At 36.3% G+C, this 22,572-nt stretch overlaps 1 protein-coding gene across 4 annotated transcripts in view; it reads right to left on the bottom strand.

Annotated features, from left to right (window-relative positions):
- Positions 1-22,572, bottom strand: part of WASF1 (WASP family member 1) — an 86,908-nt gene that overhangs the window by 16,365 nt on the left and 47,971 nt on the right. For 2 of the 4 annotated variants that reach the window (XM_014879293.2, XM_088161914.1), the window contains exons 2-3: positions 12,146-12,306; positions 1,221-1,355 (exon numbers count right to left, since the gene is read on the bottom strand). In XM_014879293.2, the coding sequence (XP_014734779.2) occupies positions 1,221-1,355; positions 12,146-12,278 (268 nt within the window). In that variant the 5' untranslated portion in view covers positions 12,279-12,306. Of the gene's footprint in view, positions 1-1,220; positions 1,356-12,145; positions 12,307-21,658; positions 21,874-22,572 lie in introns of those variants that run through there. The other 2 variants (XM_088161912.1, XM_088161913.1) reach the window with 2 other exon arrangements.

Genomic DNA, 22,572 nt, shown 5'->3' with positions numbered 1-22,572 from the left:
ACTGTGGAGCAGGGATGAGCAAGTGGATGTGTGGTGTTTAACTGTCTGCCAGGTTAAACCACAACAGTTGGAAAAAGAGGTGCATGGGGGTGATTTATGCTCAGTTATCAAGAGACTTGGAAAATCTCATTAATGTAAGAATTCCCCTAGGCAAGTCATGATTTTGTGGAAAATCTGCTACTAGCTGTGAACAGCTGTCTTTCAAAACCTGTTCTAAAATTAATGTCACACGAAATGCAGAATCAAACTTCGCTTTGCCTAATTTTGCTACTGGTGAAATTTTGACATCTACAACCAAAGATAACCTGAAGACCACTCTCCTGGTTTGACACTTCATTTGTTCTGTATACACAATTGTAATCACACAATGTAATAATACACAATTATTATATCTAGACATTCAGAACTGAAACAGCTTTCTATAGTTTAAAATTAGATCTCACAAGCAATCTGAAGTTATTTTTCTTGATGGGATGTTCCTCTACTTTCTAGATCTTAATCACACAGTTTAGAACATCCGAAATTGTTTAGGGTTACAAGATTTTTCACAGTTCCATCTGCAAACAGCAGATATTGAAGAAGGCAAAAGAGCTTCACAGCATTTATGCATTAGGTGGTCAAACAAAGCCTAGGCATCCTTAAAAATTCCATACAAATTCTATCTTACAGGCATGAGCTGATGACTTTTGAGAGTACTTGTTTCCTCAGTGCTAACATTTACAATACTTAAAGTTATTTATAAAGAATCCAAGATGTTATACAGCAGCAATAAATGACGCTATACAACTATAATGTCATACAGAAAGTAAGATGGTACAAGTTAAATGCAAAAATCCTACTTGGAGAAATGCTTACTTTCCATGAGAATTAGTGGAAAGATTTTAAAAAGTGTATAGACTTATCTCTAAGCATTCACATAATATTACATAGTATTACAAATATTCCAAACACATAACACTACTGAAGTGACAGATACTCCTGTAGCCATTTTAATGTAAATTCCTTAGTATCATTCAGTAACCATGAAAATACTGAGCTCAGAAAGCTGCTCAAGGCTATAAAAGAAACCTGTAGCAAAAATGGAAATGGACCTTTCTTATGATGCTTTGCTCTGTGCTCTTATAAATATGATTTAAACTATTAAACTATTATTTCCATTTCACCTATCAGTGCTGTCTGAGTGACAAAATAAGAAATCCTTCCTGCAGGAGGTAACTTACATTCCTCTTCCTTTGGATCGAGTTGTGTAACACTGACAGATAAACGATCTACACGTTCTTGTAAGGAGTTGACTCTAAATGAGAAACTGTGTGCTTCATTGAAAAGTTCACCAAATATATCTTCAGCATATTTACCTGAAACATGGAGAAAAAAAATAAAATTCAAGCATACCACAAGACAGGCAAATGATTTCTTACTGTTTTAATTAAGTAATTCTAAGATGCATGAGTGTCACTTGTAACAACCTGTACTTACTGAGCCCATTAAGAGTCCTTTAGAAAAGCAAATAGAAGTTAAATACTTAATATGCAATTTATTTATCAGAAATGAAATTATTTAATACATTACAGGACAGATATTCAGCTGCTATAAAATTATTAACTATGCTGATATGCAGGGAACTAGACTTCACAGTTTTCTTGGATATTTCTAGAAGGACAACTTCCAGCATCTGAAGCTGCTCCTGTCTGAGCAATAACTAATCTTTGAATTTATCTCAACACTGTTGTCAAAATGAAGCACAGCTTCCACTCCTGCTGTACAGGGAACTTCACAAAAAAAGGAAGATATTCACATCTAGGTAAATTGGAAGCAGCCTATTCAAAAATACACACTAAAATAATAAATCCTGCTTTGAAGGATCAAAATTCTAGTACCCAACCCATTTACACTGAAGTAAAAAAAACCCCAAACAACCAAAAAAACCTCCTTTGTTCACATCAATAGACATCATACTTTTAGGACAAAAGAGCAGGAGATACAAATACTATCAGAAAAGGATCAGTAATGAGTTTCTTTTCTACAGAATACTCCACATACTGCTTCTAATGCTCTCAAGACTCCATTTTAGTCTGCCAAAGTCACTGGAAAAACCTCACCAGACTACACAGAAGAATGTGTAGCCACACTTCTGAAATACAATGTGAAAGCTTTCAAAACCATCTATGATACTGAGCATACGTAATTCATGAACTGTTTGTGCATTTATGTTGGTTTTGGAAGTATAAATCTCACAAATTTCTAACTACCTGCTTTGCACTCAGGTTTATACCTGTTCTGGCAGGTATAAAAGGAAAGGATAGCTGTGGAAATTCTGCCTTTGGTGAGCAATACATCTGGAAGTATACATAAAAACGAGGACATTTTTATATAAACACATCAACAGAACAAAAATTAAATTCCTACAGGTACTGTGGAAACTACTTAAAGATGCTGTGTAGTAAGCACAAGACCAGCACGTACCATTTATTAAGAATAAGGTAACAGCAATAGAAAAGCAGCATGACTATAAACAATAGAATATAAAAGAGGATATCAGAAGAAATGTACATAAGATGAAAACAGAAGAGGAACAACTAGCAGACTAACAATAAATATTCCTTCAAAGACATGAGGAATAAGAAAGTCTGCCAGGGAGTCTGCAGAGCTGACTGGCAATGAAAATATAAAGGAATACAGAGAAGACAAGACCCCTGGGGACAAGCTAATTTAACACTTCCCACTGGTGTCCATGGAAAGGAACTGAAGAGACCCTGATGCCAGAACTCATTGTAGGAGGCTCAAAGAAATTGAAGGGACTATATAAAAATTACAAAACTAAATGAACAAAATGATCAGCAAATATTAGGAACAATTGTAAATCTCCTCATACAGACTGAAACACTCAACAACAAGGTTCAAATTTTTTTCGTGGAACATCTTGAGAGCTTGAGAGCTACAGACCCATAAGCCTGACATCCATACAAATTAGTATAGATCATTATGAAAAGCTGAATTAGCAGACATCAGGATGACTCATGACAGAAGAGGCAGCACAGCTTCTGTAAAGGGAACTCTCTAAATGGTTTAGAAACACATGGATAGAGAGCTATGATCTACTGAGATTTCCAAGAGAGTTTAGAAAGTCCTTAATCAAATGGTTTGGGGAAAACTTAACAGATGGGGCATACAAAAGAAATGGCACAGACAAATAATTCCTCAAAAGGTAGAAGACAAGGCATAGGAGTAAATCACTAGTCTTCACAGTCGAGAAAGGTGAATTTTACTAAGTTTCTATGCTGATGTTATTTAAGATATATGTAAATTACTTGGAAAAAAACAACATCAAAGTTTGCCAATGATACAAAGTCATGAAAAAGAAACACACTAGGATTTCCTAGTGTTTAGGAAATACAGACAAACCTCATCTGGTTGGAGAGGCTTCCAGGCTGAAAAATGCTGGAAGCAGGGAGATGAGTAGGAATATCCTACATGCTGCCTTGCTCTCATTCTTGGAGCAACTATTGATAGCTATAGTGAGAGGCAGATCAAAAGTATTCCCATTCTGAGAACCTTTGTCTCATAGCATAAGTCCACAGAAAAATATAGATGGAAAATTAGTAAAAGTCTTCTCGGCTGGCAACTCACCTAAGACTTTCTAATATAAGTCTTAAAACTCAGAAAAGTTTATGTTCTTCAACCTGTACCTGAAGCAAGTGAAATTACTTATAAACGTGATCCACTAAGAACAAGACTGAAGTTTTAATATGCAGATACTAAAAAAAATGCATTCCAGATAATATGTTCCAATATATTAATTTTAATTACATAACTCACATAACATTCAGAGACATACAAACCAAAATTAAAATAAAATATAAAACTTCATGTATTGAATCAAAAATTAATTTAGGGACAGGGCTTTAAAATCCAGTAACTTCCCTTTCATAGGTATATTTTGAGGCTAAATTTTTATCTGTATCATTTAATCAGGATTAAAATTCATCTACCTCATTAATGAGCTCCAATTGCAAATAATCTGTCTTGGAAATCTTTTCATTACGTTGCATACAGCCACAAAATACTTCAAGGAATAATTTGCCTACGCTTATGAACACTAATCCTCAAATGGGAAATACATTAAAGACAACCTGTCGTGTTTGCAATGGTGTGCCAACCATGATGTCTCCACCTACCTGTGTGTTGGTGGTCTCTTTATTTAGGCAGAGGTATATTTAACCAAATGCTTCCTCTAGCAAAGCAAAATGTTTGCTTTTTGTGAAAAGTACAACTACTATTCCAAAGAATACTATTTGTAAATGTATAAATACGTACATAACACACGTAATCTGGTATTTGTGTTGCCATCTCTGTGTATTCTATAGGAATCTATCTTCAGTTTGGATGGATTTCAAAAGACACTATTACAGGTGATAATACTAACATAGTGCCACAAACTCAAATAAGTAAAAGAAAGTATGAGAAAAAAGCACATTAGTAAACAAAGCTGATCTCATTCTACATAATTTATAGGTAATATGTCAAAAGAGTAAGAAAGCAAAATTAATTCCATTATACAATGAATATTCCAAAGTATAATTAACAGTTCAGAAAATTTACAATACTATGAGCCTGCTGAAAAACTCTACACTTGTTTCACACAGTACAACAAAGAGAATTACAGTTCACTATGACAATTAAAATATTAACACCTTAGGATCCTGCTCACAGTTGGATACATAATACCAGATCAGAAAGATCAGTGGTCTTGTTGGCCTACTAAATTAAATAACAATATAGACTTCTGCAATTAAATTAATTCAATGTCTGTGAATAGCTTATTTTACTGTATTTGCAAAACCTGCTTGGAATTTATTTGTTTTAACAGAGCACTTAAAAAAAAATTAAATAAGAGGATACATTATTATTGAGTTTTAATTAAGGAATTTATTATTCACCTTATTATTATTTTTATAACTTTTCTTCATGGATCAAAGGGCTTTGATCACCTTCAGTAAGAATTAAACCTTCAGTAAGAAAACGATAGAAGAATGCAGCTCTCTCTGGTGTCAGTCAGTATCCTTTTTTGTGACAAATAAAATGTCTTGGAAACAATGTCCTGTCCTTCCTCCCCTCAATAACATGCATGTACTTTGATAGCTTTTTGACCAATTATTTTTCTGACTTTTGAAACAGACTTGAGCTGAAAACAGAACAGTAGCTAGTAGCTACTAAAAAAATAGAGTAAAAATTATACTGCTTACTGCCTTCCTCATTTTTAAAAAAATTAAAATCACAGAAACCTGTATCATCCACTCCATTTTCATTCAGTACCATGGCAATAAGTGTACAATGGTTCATAAAATGTCAAAAAAATATTGATCATATTTATGGTGCTTTGCTTTCACCAAATGTTCCTTCTAATTTATCTCCTAATTTCCTCCCATAATTTCTTAAGCATTTGTCCAGCCTCCCTAGCTTCTATCCATAAATGAATAATTCCTAATTATCCAACACCCTAAAATGAAGACATACTAAGGTAAAGGAAATGGGGGGTTTTTGTCTTGTTCTGGGGGACTGGGTATGTATCAGATGAACTGAAGTCAACCACAACCTTCACATCAGATTCTGGACAGTGTTTCAGGCTAATTAAATAAAGCATGACAAAGAGATGTCTTCAAAGACTTTATTATTGTGTTGTTCAAATTCTTAGAACCACACCAAGGATCAGGGCATACACTAGCAGTCCTCTCAAAACTCTAGTCCTTAAATCCACCTGAACTCTGGCATTCTCAATAGGAAAGGCCATTTAAATTAATCATTTTGCAACACTAGATCAGTTACCAACAGATTTGGTTACAGGCTCTCAGACAATGAGTGGGACATGAGTCCTGAACCAGGACTTGTAGAAGAAGTCACTTCTTTACTATCCTTCTGCATTGTTAAAGAAAAAGAGTTCCAAACCCTTTAACTGCATCCCAGCCTGAAGCAGCATCCTGCAGAGCAGTTATGGCATTGGCAACCTTTGTGAAATATGGTCTGAATTTGATGGAGCTACCTGGATGAGCACATTGACCATGCACAGTGCTCAGTGCCATAAACCAGCATCATGTTTTGAAATTCAAGAGGATGACTGGTAAAACTCAGGCCAATGCAAGATGCAGCAAGCAGGACATTCAAAATTACAATTGTTCAATCTTGCCAGAAGTACTGATCTTAATTAACTTAGCCTTAAGTCATCTATCAGACTTCTGGGGCTCAGTGGTGTGTGTGTGTGTGTGTTTGCATATTTTAACATTTACAAACCTAAAATCTAATCCAACACATTTATCATTGAACGAAATTATAAAAATACATAATATATTAAATATTTGGAGGTGTTATTAAGTACAAAGTATAATGAAGGCCTATGTCGCTAAAATTAATATTACTATTTGATATTAAAATAGTAAATATGTTGCTATATTGAATTACACAAACCCCAGAATAATATTAGTTTAAAAATATGAGTTTGGCAATTTAAAAAAAATATGTATAAATTAGTAAAACATCTCAAAGAACAAGCTTAGAATTTAGTCTGTTACCAACGTATACACTATCATTCCTTGATTTCTATTACTGAATTCCTGTTCACACACTATACAATATTTTTGTCTACTATAATTTCTAAAAAGTAAAGGGCAGAACATGAGTAGCTGTAAAACCTGTCATGTCCCACTGCCCAACCCCTTCCCAATATACTTACACTATGTAAAATTACATTATTCACTACTGAATGGTTCCTTTCTACACAATATAGTGTGTTTATTAGAAAATATTCTCTCAGGATAATTAGTTACCACATAAGCCACTCACAATATATAACCAAGGTTCCTGGAAAAAGCAAAACAGTAAAGATATTCTAAGTCTATTAATGTATTTTTCCTCCTCCATTATTTCTGACGTAATTTGACATATCCATAGCTTGTTGATTCAGCTTCACATCTTCACTACATAATTTATTTTTTAGAAAAAAATGAGATGTATCTGAGTTTGAAAGTCTGGGCTTTTTTCTCATCAAGATCTCACAGCTCAGTAATTAGGAAGCAGACTAAGAGCTAGGAGACTCAACTTGGAGGTAAGAACCTTGGTAGATCCTTGGGAACTTCACTGGTTATGGCTGAGCAAGCTCTGAAAAATGACATACTAAATACATAGCACTGATGCTAATTAGAAACTTTCATTATCAAAGTGTGAGGGCAGTCCACAAGGATTATAGTAGGAGTATCAGAGTACTGAGGAGACAACTTGATTCCTTTAGCCAGGAAAATTGAACCAGATGTTTATCAGACAACCTGACCAGGGCATCAAAAGTATCAAATAAACTTTGTTAAAGGCCTTATGGAGACCAGGTCTGACACTTCTTGTTGACATCCAAAAGGAACAAATCAGTCTTCAAAAATCTTCAGCCATACAAGTCTGAGGTATCATTTGTTACCACCCACTGAGGACAATATCAAGTAAACTAGCTGAGATTACCATCATGTATTCAGAAATCTGTGAAAGAGACTGCTGAGAGCTGAATTTATGTGCAAAGTAGCAGTGCTAGTGATCATTTCACAGGGAAGTCTTGCTCTTCCTTTCATTTCTAACATAACCCGAATTCACTGCTTTATGTAGGCAAGGAATTAATGACAGGTGGGACTTTTTTCTGCTAACACCTAGTTGCTTTCAATGAAACTTTACTGACACCTTGCTCATCCTCTCATAACCATTCGGGATGGACACAAAACAGCATCACATTGCCACTGCTGCAAAGATATCAAGAAATCAGATGGAAGATTTTGAGAGGATGGGATCCTCTCAAGTGCAGTTAGGCTTTAGTTTTTAAGTGCATCCGTTTTCTTACCCCTTGTGCACAAGAATACTTTATCTTGTATTTCCTGCAATTGTAATAATAATGAATTAAGAGGAGTGACTAATGAAGAAAATTCCCAATGAATGTCCTCCTGAACACACTGAGAAGGAGGATGGGCAGGGCAAGATGCAACACAGGGATTCTGCTGTTTCTGGAATACTGACTGAAGCTCTAGCTGCAGTAAGTGGAAAGGACTTAATTCCAATCATTCAGCATGCAGGAACCTTACCATGTGCTTAAGATGTTGTCCACACAGGGGGAAGAGAGAGGCTGGTCTTTGAGCTCAGTAGGCCTGGTTCTAAAAATTAGTTGCAGTCTTAATACCTTGTGGCTAAGTATTTCTGGAGAAATATTTCCCATTTACTTAATGTTAACACATTAAGCCATGACAAACCAAAGGTTTTCCTGAACTGAGAAAGTATTTCTCACAAGATAAAAGTGCTTCTCTTAAGATGAATGCTTTTGGAGAAGGCATAAGCAAAACATAAGAAAAAAAGTTAAGCCTGTCTGAGAAGAAAAAATAAGGAGAAATAATTTGCTCCAAAGTCAGGCTTTCACTCCTGAAAAATAAGGGGCAAGGAAAAGAAAGAATTAGAAGAACATGGTAAAAATAGATATACTACACAGAAAAGATAGAAGGAGGGAAAAGGCTAAAAAAGGTTCAATGTTAAGTGAAAACTGTTTCCACTAATATAGAAGGCGCTCCATCTTAGCAGAATTATGCAGCATTATCTTTGATTATGCAGAAGTAAAAGAAAAAATGAGGAATGACATCTTGCTATGATTGAATGAAAGGCCTAGTCTGAATGCCTGCAATGCAAATATTCATTTAAAGGCACATACACAAAAAGTGAAATGTTCTCCTCCCTAGATGGAGGTGTCAGAGACCGGGGCTGTGAACAAACCCCATCAGTCAGGTTTCTTATGTGGTACCAAGATTCTGTGTCCATGGAAGAGCTGAATAAAAGGAAAAACAAGATTGGTCAATAGCTGTGAACAAAATGAGGAGGCTACATTCACACAAGAGAACTATTTAATCGCCTTCCAACAATGGCACAGCTGCACAATGCTATCACTTGTGTTTCATGTATGCGGGAATGTTTAGGGCTGACATGCACCAGTGTATAGAGAACTGGAGTGCTAATGTATGTGCAATATTGCTGCAAACAATAGGTAAGCACTTCCTCAAAGCAGATACTGTTAGAAAGCAAGAAATATAGGAAAAAATGGCTAGGAAACTAAGACAGCTGTTGCTGTTGTCCAGAGAGTTTCTGTTCTGCCATGGTGCTAAGAAAAGCTGTCAGAAAACAGATCCTTTTATGAAGTAAGAGAAGACTGGGAATAGACAGGGGGAAAAAATTACTTACTGCCAATTTTGTATGTTGTATCAAGATAGACTGATGTGTTTTCATGCTCCAGGGACAAAGGCAAGGACTATCACTCAAAGCAGAAATAAATATTTTGTCCTTTCATCTCTACTTCTTTTAAAGGTCAAAAAATTCTCAAACTGAACAATTAGAAGCAAGACATCAAATAGGTTATGAAAGGTTTGATAATTTTTACGGAGACACATGATAGTTATCACTGACACACTGATGTAAAGCTTTTTCAATATTATACTGAAACACAGGAAAACAGAATTCCTGTCATTTCATAGGTATTTTTTCTGCTTGTATATCCTATTTAACTGTAGTATCCAAGATCACAGAAACACAACCCTGTTCAGGTTAAAAGCCCTCCAGAAGTCACCTAGTCCAACACCCTGTGCAAAGCAGATCCAATTAGATCCAGCTGCTTGGCTAATCCAGTTGAGTTGTTAATATCTCCAAGAATGGAGATCCAATGACTCATTTGACAAAACTCTATGCTGATTTTTCCTCAATAATGATTTTAGGTACTGTTTAGAGTACTGGAGACTCCAATTCCATGAGAACACTCTTTATCCATATCACATCAAAAGAAAGGTTAAGACTGCCTGGTCATGAGAATCACAACTATAATGGCAGAAGACTGATCCTCTATTTGAGGGTCAGTAAATGAAAAATCTTAGAGGCAGAGATGACTGATTGCTAATCAGGTCAAAGACCATTAATTTAAATTTGCATAACTTTACCAGCAAAAGCAGCTTTACTTTAAAGGAAATGAAACCCTACAAGAGCTCTCAGTTTCCACCCTCAGAGTAAAGTCTCATTTCATCTACAACTGATTCTCAAATATACACATTATCCATGGAAAACAAAAAGGGAAGGACTGCAGAGAAGCTGGTTGCCAGGGGACTGCTGCAAAACCATGTCTGCTGGCTGTGACTCACAGGCTACTAAAATTTATCTGCATGTCAGCAGACCTCACTGCACACCCCTAAAAGTGACACACCAAGTGAAGACTTGTTATTCGGATTTAAACGTGAGACACAAAATTCCTATTCCAGAACTCCTGGATATTTTTGAATTTGTATTACTCCTAACATAAATAGGCAGAAAAGCTAAAAGAATCCTGGAACAAAATACTTTCATGAGTACCCAAACCTTTGTAACATGATCTCCATTTTGAAAGAAGAGTCCTTAGCACTGCTGAGAAATAAGGACTGTTCTGCAAAACATGTTCCATTTTAATTGTAGGAAAAAAAGTTAAGTTTTTTTTTGTTGAAAAAACACACAGTATCAGATTAAAAACTTGGTATAAACACATGAATGCATGTGTCAGGGAAGAACCACATTGCTTTTACAAAGAGGAGTTATACACAATTATGGTTACATTCCCTTGCAAGTGTTTCTCTGTCCTATATGTTAGGCAAACCATATAACAAATGTATGAGCATTCAATGGATATTCTTCATTTCTTCTTTTCTTCCTTAATTGAATCCTTGCTGTTCTAGTATTGCTTAATCCTGACCTGCTCATAAGCAGCAGTACATACAACATCAGATGTAAGAGCTGTATACGAAGAAAACATAGCAAAGGCAGCTGAATCTCAACAGGTCAATCTGAGACCATGATGTTGAGTTAGAAGTTACTGTTGGGTTTTTTTAGGGTCAAATAATACTTTCAAATGAAAATGCCAAATACATATTTGGCATGCCACCTACAAAAGCAAATTCTCCCAGATGAAGCTTATAATCAAGTGAGAATTTTTAAAACAAGCAAACTAAAATAAAATAATACAACATTAATAAGAGTGGCGTGGAAAGGGAGCAGCTAGTGTGGGAAGGGCTTTTGGCAGAATGAAGCAAAATCACAGATGGTGATCATATACTGCATCCAGATATGATATGCTCTTGGTTCACTGAAAAGTATTCAAATAGTTATTTTCCTTTGTTGCTGCAGCTATATTAATAATGTTCATATTTATGTCTGTAAGCATTCCTGTTTCAATTCCATAATTCAGTGTCCTCAATTAAATCTTCCACCTAATGGCTTTGAAAGGCTGCCACAACAGACTCACCATACAGCACATAATCAAACCAGTAATTAAATCAATCTAATCAACCAATTAGGCTACATCACTTGTAACTCTAAGAAAATGATGGAGCTGAAAGACTTTTTACATTGTAGATGCATATATATGCACATTTAAATATTTAATGTGTTGGTAGTTTTAGTAATGTCCTAGAGGTTGAAAAGCACTTGTAGTATTGGAAATTCAAAATGTGATGATGCTGGTTCATCTGACAACTTATTAAGTTGCTGTAACTTAAGGAAAAAACAAGCCAGAAATCAGCCTTGTCAGCAGAACTCCTTCAGAGTTTCAGAGCTCAAGAGGTATTCACTCCTCTCAAGTGCACCAATGGTGCAATTGCTGACAGAGGAAGAAGAAGAAAATCTTTAACTATTTTAAATACCATATAATGATTACATTTCTGAGTTTACTATTTCAAAAGACAACTCTTTTTTCCTGAATGACCACAACATGACCAAGGGTTTAAGCTGAGAGAATTAAGCAACCAGTGATATATTTCTCATTAAGTCATATTCCCTACTCAAGAACTGCTCTAAGGTAAACATTTACTGACTTCATTAATTACCAGCCATCTTTTCCTGTCATATTCCATTGATAACAGAAATATATGGATGAAGTGCGTTAAGACATGCTGCTAGAAAAGGTCCTAGTTTTCTTTCACTGACGTCCATGCTAGACACTACTCACAAAGGCACTGCATTCCAGACCCAGTAAAAATTTTCTACTGAGAATTTGAGAAAGTGTTTGTACTTCAAGCACTGTGACTGTAAAATACATTAGTTCTAAATATAGCTATTAAGACAATGTACTTACTTAGGCTACTCAGTTGTCTGATTATATTTGCCAAGGAGATATTTGTGACACATTCCAATTCATTCTTGATGCCTCGGGGCAGAGCTGTGTGGCACAAGTGCCTGGGGTCTATGTTCCTTTTTACCAGCGGCATTCTGAAATATATCAGAGGACCAGCAAACCTGTGAAGAAAATAGACACAGTACTGTTTTAATTTTAATTGTAAATATTTTAAATTCAGGTTATGTCTGAAGTTAAATTGACAATTCTAACAGATAAAAATAGCTCCATAGTACTGATGAAATTCATTGCTCTGTGAGTACCTAAATATTTTCTTCTTTGCCCAAAGAAAGATTATTTCATTCTCTCTCTCTAAAGCTTTACCTGACTCAGATTCCAGTGAAGTAACAAATAATTTTTTACAGTTCTTGTTATATTTAAACCCCCCCAGTCCCCTAAAAAAGACAGGAAAATCTCTGCAGTATAAAACCATTAGAAAAAGATTGTGTTCTTGATGGACTACTTCCTTATTCGGGGCAAGCAAAGTCCAACAAAAAGTCCTTTTATTATGAGGTCAAAGTCGAACTAGTTGTCGTCTATTAGCCAAAAGGTAGATATGATTCATTCATTATGTCATGTTACCAGCAGAAGCCACCCTTCTAATCTGAACATCACTTCTAAATCATACATAGTCAAGGCAAGAAAAGAGAAGATGTTGCCCTTCCCCCTACACTGCTACTGACAAGTAATTCAGCTAACAGTGCATATTCCAAATATCAAAGTCTCCACAGTAGACTTGTAGTGCAGGACTCAGAAATCCTACCCCTCCAGACTTTTCAAATACAAATGGTAAATACAGCAAGAGCCTACAGACTACAGACAGCACAAGAATTGTCTCAGACTGTGAATCCTAGGCTGGTAATTTTCTGCACCCATGACACTGATTGGAAGGAGTTTCCCAGAGAGTAAGTTATATCCCTCATGTTATTAGTGCTGCTTATTAAGACAGATCTCCTAAATTCTTCTTCACAAAAAGCTGATTTCCTAAAATTCTGTATTTTTTCCATCATTTGTTATGTAACACTCTGACAAGACTCCCACTTGATATACAGAGAATGGATACATTTAGTGGTGGTATAACTTATTCTCCCTTCCCACTGCAGAAGAGATTACACTTTCTCCAGACCAAAAGGAAAACAGGTTTTCGACAATGCAACCCATATGCAGTCCTAGTTCCTCAACCATCCAGCCTGCCTGTTTCATCTGTCCTCTGCTTAGATGTTTTATCCCAAAATGTTCTCAAGATGCAGCCAGGGCTTTGTGTTGAGCCTCCAGTATTTATTTAGCCACTGTCATCCTTACTTGGTCAAAACTGAGAGGGGCTTTTTGTATAATAGGATAAGGTAGAGCCGAAATTTTGCTGACCTAGAATGGTACAGTGAATTAGAAGAGGAAAAGGTGACTGTAAAGGAGTACTTTCACCTCGCAGACTGCTTAGATTTCTCCTTGCCTCATTTCCTGGGAGTATATTCTTTCACTGAAGCCAGGGCTCATAGCTGAGGGACCCAGGTGGGATCCTTAAGTGAGAAACACCTCTGTGTTTCCAGGATCTGACTGCATCTCATTCATTGCATTTCAAAATCATGTCCATATCTTCTAGACAGAACAATAAAAAATATTCTATGCTTTTTATTTACTTTTATTTTCTAGAAATATCCCAAATCTTTCTAGTGACTAAGTCTGTAAGTACTGAAAAGCTAGACTTTACACACAAACAAAATAAAATAAAAAGTTCAAATTTGAACACTTGGTCAGATAGAAGCAATGAAAAAGTGTTCATGAACACTTAACTACAGGTTCGTTATCATGGTTCCCCAACAGAAAATAAAGGAACCATTCTGTTCCTGTCAAAGAAACACAACAAATGATACATGAGCAATGTTCTACAGAAGCAATTAAATATTAATTCCAAAGTTGAGCCCTTTCTTGATTACTGCTTTAATGACAGCGTTGCATAAATACCAACTAGACAAGTCTTTTAAAGATGGTCCAAACAAGTATGTAAATAAACATTTTCACAGAAAAATTTCACACTTCCAATGGTTTTTAATATCTGAATAATGCTGTTGTGGCCGTCCTACCCAAAGACATAGTATAACAAGAAAAGGTAGCAGTAGGAGCAGTAAGTATGCTGAAAGGTGTAGTTTTCAAACAGGAATAAACTTGGAAGGGAAACTAACAACAGAAGATATAACTGACACCTTCAAAAATACGCCTAATGTTCGAAAACTATGCAAAGCCTGAAGAGAGGATATTTACCAGATTTCCACAGAAACAAAACAAGGGAGGTAACAAAGGGAAATACCACTTAAACATGCTTAAAACAAAGGAAAAGGCATTTCACACAACGTTTAATAAATTGTGGAACTATTTGCCACAGGATGCTCTATAGAACAAAAGTACCTGCTGGTAATTTGTCCATTATGGACCTCATATTCTTTGCAGTTTGTTGCAACCACTAGAAGGTCTTGATGATTCCTTCCCAATTGTAACTAGTGATCCCAACACAGGGAGTAACAGGTGTGCAACAGCAAACGGAACTTTACTGTACTCACACAATTTCTTCACTCCTATAAAAGTTGTGTTTCCTAACGTAGTTCATAACAAGAAAGCTGAAAAAAATCTGAAATCGCTATGTTTATTATATAGCTTTAGAACTGTGAAAGAGGAAAAAGCAAAAAAGGCATCGTTACAATCTATTATATCCTTTAGGCAAAACACAAAAAATACACCTTCCTCCCACCCCACCGCAGCCCCCCGCCCCAGCTCCCGAACCGTGCATTACCCAAGCCACTGGGGCAGCAAAGAGAAAATTCATCCCTACATCATGAAATCCTGTTACCATGTCATTCCCAAGTAAGCCCTGGGAAGTGTTCATGACCGCAGCCAGGCAGGAGAGAGAAGCAGCCTGTCGGTGCACAAGAGGATCCCTCGGCTGAGAGGTTACATGACACCTCCTCTGAGGTTTACAGCTCTCTCCTGTCACACGTCTCCCTCCCCTCAGCTCCGCAGCTTCCCAGATCAGAACTCAGCAAGGCAAGGCAAGCCTCAAACACAGCTACCTCCTCTTCCTGGCAATTCCATGCCAATCTTTGGAGGCAGCTCTTCTGAAGTGATGCGGTGCTAGTTTACACTCAGTTAAACGGAAGTACTTTACTCCATAGTGATCTCAAAGTGAAAATTCTCTTTACAAAGATGCCGATGTCTTTTGGAGAGTCACTATTGAAAACTCTTCTGCCCCACTTCCTCGACATCCTTTGAAGCACTTTGAATCTACTTGAGAAGCCAACTCTAATCTTCTTTGTAAAACCTTTTGCTACTTCAGCTGCACAATGGCTGGCACAAACTCATCCCCCTCACATATGCTTGGAGTACGAGTACAGAATACAACTGTGTGCACATAGCGCCTGCCTAATGTTTTTGTTAAGCTACCATGCTTTCATACGTGATTTTTCAGGAATTAGGTAAAATGCTCGAGTTGCTTTTCAATTAGTTCCTATTACCTGAAAAACTAGCAGAACAATGTCACTAATGAGAGCTAATTAAAACGTTTACAGAAGAACAGCCTTAATGAGATTTGACCAAACTTCTTATCAGAAAAGCAAGTTGTTGAGCGTGTTGCACAGTCCTCTTCAGCTATCAGAGGGTCTTAGGGGGTGAGTGAGACTTCTCCATCTCATAGGGCTCAAGCACTGCTGGCAATAGCTCAGAAATCTGCTCTCAGGGCACCTGCACCCCATGCCCACATCCCTTGGCTCCAAGCAGGACAGCGTTCCTGGCTGCTGGTGCTCACAGAAGGCCCTGGGGAGCACGGGGATAGGAAACAAGCTACCATTTTCCCTTCAACACCCTTCTGCTGAAATAATTCAGAATTGAAAATGTGCAGAGAAATGTTACATGACTTACTAGAAGCTTGTGAAAATTTGAAATGTCAGTAGTCACAGTAACGATTCAGGTTTTCTAACAAGTACAGTAAGACAAGTAGGAATGAAAGCACAACAATAAGGTGAGGAAAATGAACTAACCTGTCCAACAGTTTAACTAGAAACTTAACTACGCTTCAGTTTCATTTTCAGAAGACTAATGAAATTTCACAATCACATGGTTTTTATTAATGCAAGTCTACTTCTGACTTATAGGTTATAGTTCATCCTTACTAAAATTGTCATTATTTTCTTAGCATTAATGAAAGTTATTGATCTATTATTTTTTTCTATAACATGCTAATAATCCAGCACTGAATGCCCTTGCTTTGATGGAGTCAAATTTATTTCCAGCTATTTGTAGAGTATATCTTTAGATGTCATTATTACAATACTACTTGTAATTTTCCTTTAACAATGTGCAACAGCAATGCCTTTCATATGCCCCATTTAATTGATCACGTTCCAGCTGCTGGCAGAACAGACCACAGTTTCAAAAGCAACAATCAATTTAACACTTCCCCCCCCACCCCAGGAAACACAAATAGAATATCTAATAGTTTTTATATTTGCTTACATAATCCTGTACTAACTGCATCTACGCTATATATAAGCTAATAAAAAAAACTTAAATGTGTTAACAAATCTGGTAAAATCAGAATTAATTAAGTTTAAAAAACAAGCTCATTCTCCTGACAGATTTTCTTTTAATTATATTACAAGACATCATAAGTCATACCAGTTGCAGAAAATCCAAAGATGAAGTTCTCATAATGCACACCTCTACAATGAAAGGCAAATGTGCAAAGAATTTGTGTTCCTTGTTTTTCTGCAGCTCTCACTGCAAGATCAAGATCAAGTACAAGTTTAAGAAGAAACAGACACCTACAGTGTGGTGTCCTTCAATAAAGTAGGCCACAACCACCTACTGCTGAGTCAACATAACAATTTTAAAACTCTAAAGGAAATTAACATCCCTTAAAGGATACATCTTAGAACTGACAAGATGACAACTGACATCTTAAATTGGCAATTCAACAGAAATGTGTTAAAATTACAGTTTTGAAATCCTTTCTGTTGTGAACCATGTCACAGAATAGAAAACCTTCCCTTGGAACATTTCCCTCAAATCTCAGTCTTTTGCAACTCACTTGCAAAAAATTTTTCTAACTGCAACTAACTAGGAAAAGAATTTATTGTAACTTTAAAAAAGTGAAAGAAAATAAATGTGGAATATATTACTGAAATTTGATGTTGACATCACTGTTCTTTAAGAACGAGCATAAAATGAATCACTTGCTCTTAAGACCTCCTATACTAGATTGTCTATTCAAAAAAGTTGTTACACATTTATGGAATCATAGAATATCCTGAGCTGGATGAAATCCATCACAATCATCACGTCCAACTCCTGGCCCTGCACAGGCCAAGAATCCCACTGTGTGCCTGAGAGTGTTGTCTAAACACTTCTTGAACTCTGTCAGGCTGGTGCTGAGACCACTTTCCTGGGGAGCCTGTGCCAGTGCCTGACCACCCTCTGGGTGAAGAACCTTTTCCTGAGTCTAAACCTCTCCTGACTCAGTTTCATGCTGTTTACTCAAGTCCTGTCACTGGTCACAAGAGTTTGGTCAACCTAAGGAGCAATGACTATAGTGGGCATAGAATGGAAGTTGATAATTTCTTTTTTAATTAAACTATAGAGTCACCACTAAAATATTTCATACTTTATTTGTAGTTACAAATATAAAACTACTGTTCCCCAAGTAATAACAACAGTCTCTCAAAATGTTCTCTAAATATTCTGTTGATGAACTGAAGATAAGATTATTCAAGGATAGATTAATATGTCAATGGGTCACTAAAGGCTCTAGCTCAATAACATTTTATAGGAAAGTATTTGATTAGCAAGACAGTAATCAACAGATTGTGAAAACAAACCTACCGCATATAACTGTAAAATACTTTTTATATTAATTTGTGATATTTATTCTGTATTTCATATTGACCGACTTCTGTATTGTATTAATTGTCTATGGCAATTAGTATCTTCCTCCCATAGAACAATCTGTAATCATCTCAGCACATCTGTCACATCAGATAAGCAGAAAAGAGAGCAGTCAAAAATATGGGTAGGACTTGAGTTCTACTCGATCTCTAAGGCATAATTACAGTGTTAAAAATTTATTTTTCAGCTACTACCATCCACCCAATTTTCTCTCAGATGTGTATCACAGGACTACAGTCTCTCCTCCATGTCTGTATGCACACCTGCACACATACTCACACACTCATCTTTAAAGTAGAGATGAAAAAATATTTGAAATCAATTGAGATTTGCTTAGACACAAACCACAGCCACATCTACTTCCTTGTCAAAATTTAAAAATTAAATATTTATTCAGCAAAACAAATGAAAAAAAAAGGCAATAATTTTTTACATTGGAGAAGAAAAAGCTGTATATTAAGCCCTGTGTAGCTTGTGACTACCATGAATAAGTATCATAAAAGTGAAGGCAATTCTAGCAAGCTATGGGTGGAAAGAAACTGAGTGATTAATAATTTGTATGTTGACTTTTAAGAGCTTTATCTGTGATAAATTAGCTTTTCAAGAAAATCTTAAATAGCCATTGTCACTGAGATGACTCTGATGATAGCAGTGTCAGCAGAGTTCTCAGTATGGGCAACAGTGCAAAATACGACTCCCCAGTAGCAATGCAACAAGTACAACCTCATTAACAGAAACAGCAGCAACATTTCAGAGGAGAAAGTTGACATATCAGTTCATAATTACAGGGGCTATCTCAAGTTTGAGAGGAAACACCAGCATATTTTCAGTGAGTGGAACTGCAATCTGGGTCAAGTCAATGAGCTCTGTGTAACAAAATACATCATCATAGCAGGCAGCAAACACTTCCCTCCCTGTGAGTCCTGCCCTCAGGGCTTGCACACCATTCCCCATTCTGCTGGGGAAAATCATTTACCTTTTGACTCTGGCTACACTCTACTCTTTAACTTTGGGCTTTCCTCAGTGTCCCCACTCACTTGTCTGGAATTCCTCCCACCTGTGTTTTGCTCAGGCTGCCATTGGCCTCTTTTGTCCCAGTATGCAGGTGGGGGAGATTGTCACCATCATCTATACACTCTCCCTCTTCCTCTCCTCTCCTCAAACATCATCAAAAATTTCACTCTGATTATACATACAGAGCAAAAGCTTAAGGTATCCTAAATACAATATTCAGGTCCATATTGGTTTCTTTTTTCCAATACAAATGCAAAATCCAATAGGGTGAAATAAACAGCATGTGGATTTTGCAAATCTCGTCCCCATTGTTAAGCAGAATTCCTATTAACGAAATGGAATTCAAACACAAACAATTCAGACTGAACCTGCTTCCTAACTGTGGCTTTTCAAGACAGGTTCTTTTTACAAGGTTAAACTCAGCTTGATTTCACATAACTGAAGTTTTTTCCTTTGTTTTGACTTGTGATTTTCCAGAATATAAACAAATACCTACTGATTTGTCAATTTATTAAGCACCAAATGTTACTTCCTTCATTTCCCACTATCTTCCCAACAGTTTCCATATTTCTATGGTGTCTTTTGAGCAATTCATGTCAACTTCAACAAATCTATGCAAAAGAAAAAAAATAAATAAATCCAGCCATAACTACTGCAGTTGTCTTGCTAATAATTGCAAAAATATCCTGTTCATCTTAATAAAGAAGTTATTAAAATCAAATTGCTCTTGGAAAAATAAAAAAAAAAACATTAAAAACAAATTAGGTTCAACACTACCTACTCTGAACAGCAGGACTGCTGAGGGCAATAAGGCAGTAAGCCAGTTACACTTCTGGCATAGAAACAAAATTCAATGAACGAAGCTAGACGTGACACTGTTTAGCATGTCTACAGCAAGAAACATTTAGACTTACAAATTTCCTTCACATTAAGCATGTTAAGCAAAAATAGAAATAAGAAAATGATAATGAATTTTTTTGTATAACAGCTTACATCCAAAATATAACATAAAATATATAATATATAACATAAAAAACCACAGAACACACAGATTAAAAAACTCTCCTAGGCCTATTAAAAAATAAAATAATATCATTAAGGATTTCCAGATGTTAGATGTGAATTAATTGGTATTTAGGCTTGGTTTTCCTTAAAATTCTCTTCTTAGTAGCTCAAAACGATTTATTACAGGTATGATGTCCCAATCCCTTCATGACCTGTCATACTTTAGATTTACAAACAGTAAATAATCAGAAACTTCCAATATACAACTAAATTACAGTGAAGACTTATCAAATCAATCCTGTGAATAGTTTATAGAAAAGATGAGACTCATTATACCCAAACAGGCACAAGCTGCACTGATAGTTTACAAACCCCACCCCCCAAAAAAAACCAACCAAAACCCAAACAAACAAAAAACCCACAAAAAACCACAAAAAAACCACAAAATACAAAAAAACCCATAAAAACCTCAAAAAAACCCCCCCAAAACAAGAAAAAAACTCCCCAAAATAAAAAACAAAATAAAACCAAACCGAAACAAAAAAACAAAAACAAAAGTGTCCATATATTAATGGAGAAATATTTAAGTCATATGGAACCACAACTCACTTGTTAAAATGGCAGTCACGAAAAAATAGTGACTTCCTGCACTTGTATTTCTAGTAAGCTTTCTGAAGAAGTTAATTTTAAAAATATTAAGCATATGCACAACATATTTGCATAAAATACATGTACAGACACAGATGACTACCTCAAAATAAAAATATTATAAATTATTATATGTCAGATTAGAAAAAGAGATGCAAAATTTTTTATCAAATATTATTCAGAATAGCCTGTACTCATTAATTTTCTCCTAGTGAGCTCCTGTCAGGTCATTTGATTAATAACAATTTTGGAACTATTCTGGGTTCTAATTTAGGTACAGCCAAGAATGTTTAAATTAATTTTTGATTACAAGTTTTCCTCTTTTCCCCAAAGGCTAGAAATGTATTAATGCATAACATAGTATGGAAGTTGAAATTGCTTTTTGAGACCTATGTTTTATCTGATGACATTTTTCCTCTCTGCATTAATCTAGTCTCCCTGTTAACAGTTTCTATGTATAGTGTATAACACAAAAGCCCTATGATGGATTGCAACAAAAGCTCTTTATTATAGTCTTGACAGAGACAGATAACTAACCCAGTGTTAATTTAAAATCAAAACCTTAGTACCAGAACTAAAGGTACCATTTTGTGGTTTAAGTATATCTTATCATAATATGCTAGCTTTGAAAATTTTCTGCAATTTTCCTTGAAAATTAAATATTCCATACATTAACAGTTACCTTTGTTACATAGTCCTTTGCCAATCCAGGACAAGACCCATTACAAGCACACGTGAATTTCACAACAATCTTGCAAAACCCACCAAACGCACATAAAAATCAATGCCAATATCCTTCTGCTGCACGGATACAACCACCCGCTTTTGAACGGGCAGTATTTTGCGGCAGCAAATGATAAATATTTAAAGCGAAGGTACCTGAGCTTCCTGGCTGCTGAGCAAAGCAGCCCGGCAGGTGCCGGGGGGATGAGGAGTTCCGCGCTCAATGGCCAAGCTCCCCATGGGCACAAGGGTCCGGACAACTTCCAGGGCTCCTCACTGCCAGGGAGCCCCCGGGCTGGGGCTGTGCCGATGGCAGCCAACACCTCCCTCCCACGCTGCCCCTTCCAAACAGGCTGGCTCTTGCACCCAGGCATTAGAATTCCACACACAGTGCCCTGCCCTAACAACACGGCTGCCCTTACAAAGGAAGCACAGACACGCTCCCCCCCGCTGACCGAACTGCCCTTTTTCCCCAGACACAAGTGGAGAACCCTCTGAAGGCAAAGTGATTAGAAAGTAATTATTCCTTTGGTACCATGCTACAACGGGTAAATATAAAATTGTGATGTGCCAACAATGAAGGAAATGAGTTACTGTGCGTTGGTAAGGAAAGGAAGGAAGGGGAATACAAGAGTCTGGATATTGTGTTGATCTTACTGATGAATCTGAGAAAGAAATTGCATTTTAATCAAATAATAAATGATGTGAGGAATCTACAGTAGTAATTAGGGCTGTGACTAATTAACATTACACAAGGCAGAAGCTACTCACACAGTTCCTGTATATAAATTCAGCAGTGATACACACTATATTAACTAGTACTCCCTTACTAAACTAAGGAACAGGTGTCAACCATGACTATTGGCAGCTTCTCGTGACTCAAAAGATTATTAGGGATTTGAAGAAGTGATGTTAGCACTGCAAGAGCCACAAAGGAGTCATGTATTTATGAATGAAATCGTCCCCGCACTTTATGCTATGACACCAAGTGCCTAAACGCATTTTATGCTCAGATACCAAACCCACAAATGAGAGATTATTTGGTTTGACTTTTTTTTTCCACAGTTTGA

This window comes from Sturnus vulgaris, chromosome 3 (assembly GCF_052056855.1).
Source record: "Sturnus vulgaris isolate bStuVul1 chromosome 3, bStuVul1.hap1, whole genome shotgun sequence".
NCBI classification, from domain to species: Eukaryota; Metazoa; Chordata; class Aves; order Passeriformes; family Sturnidae; genus Sturnus; species Sturnus vulgaris.
The sequence above is the reverse complement of the archived record's forward strand: the minus strand, read 5'-3'. Positions and strand labels throughout refer to the sequence as shown.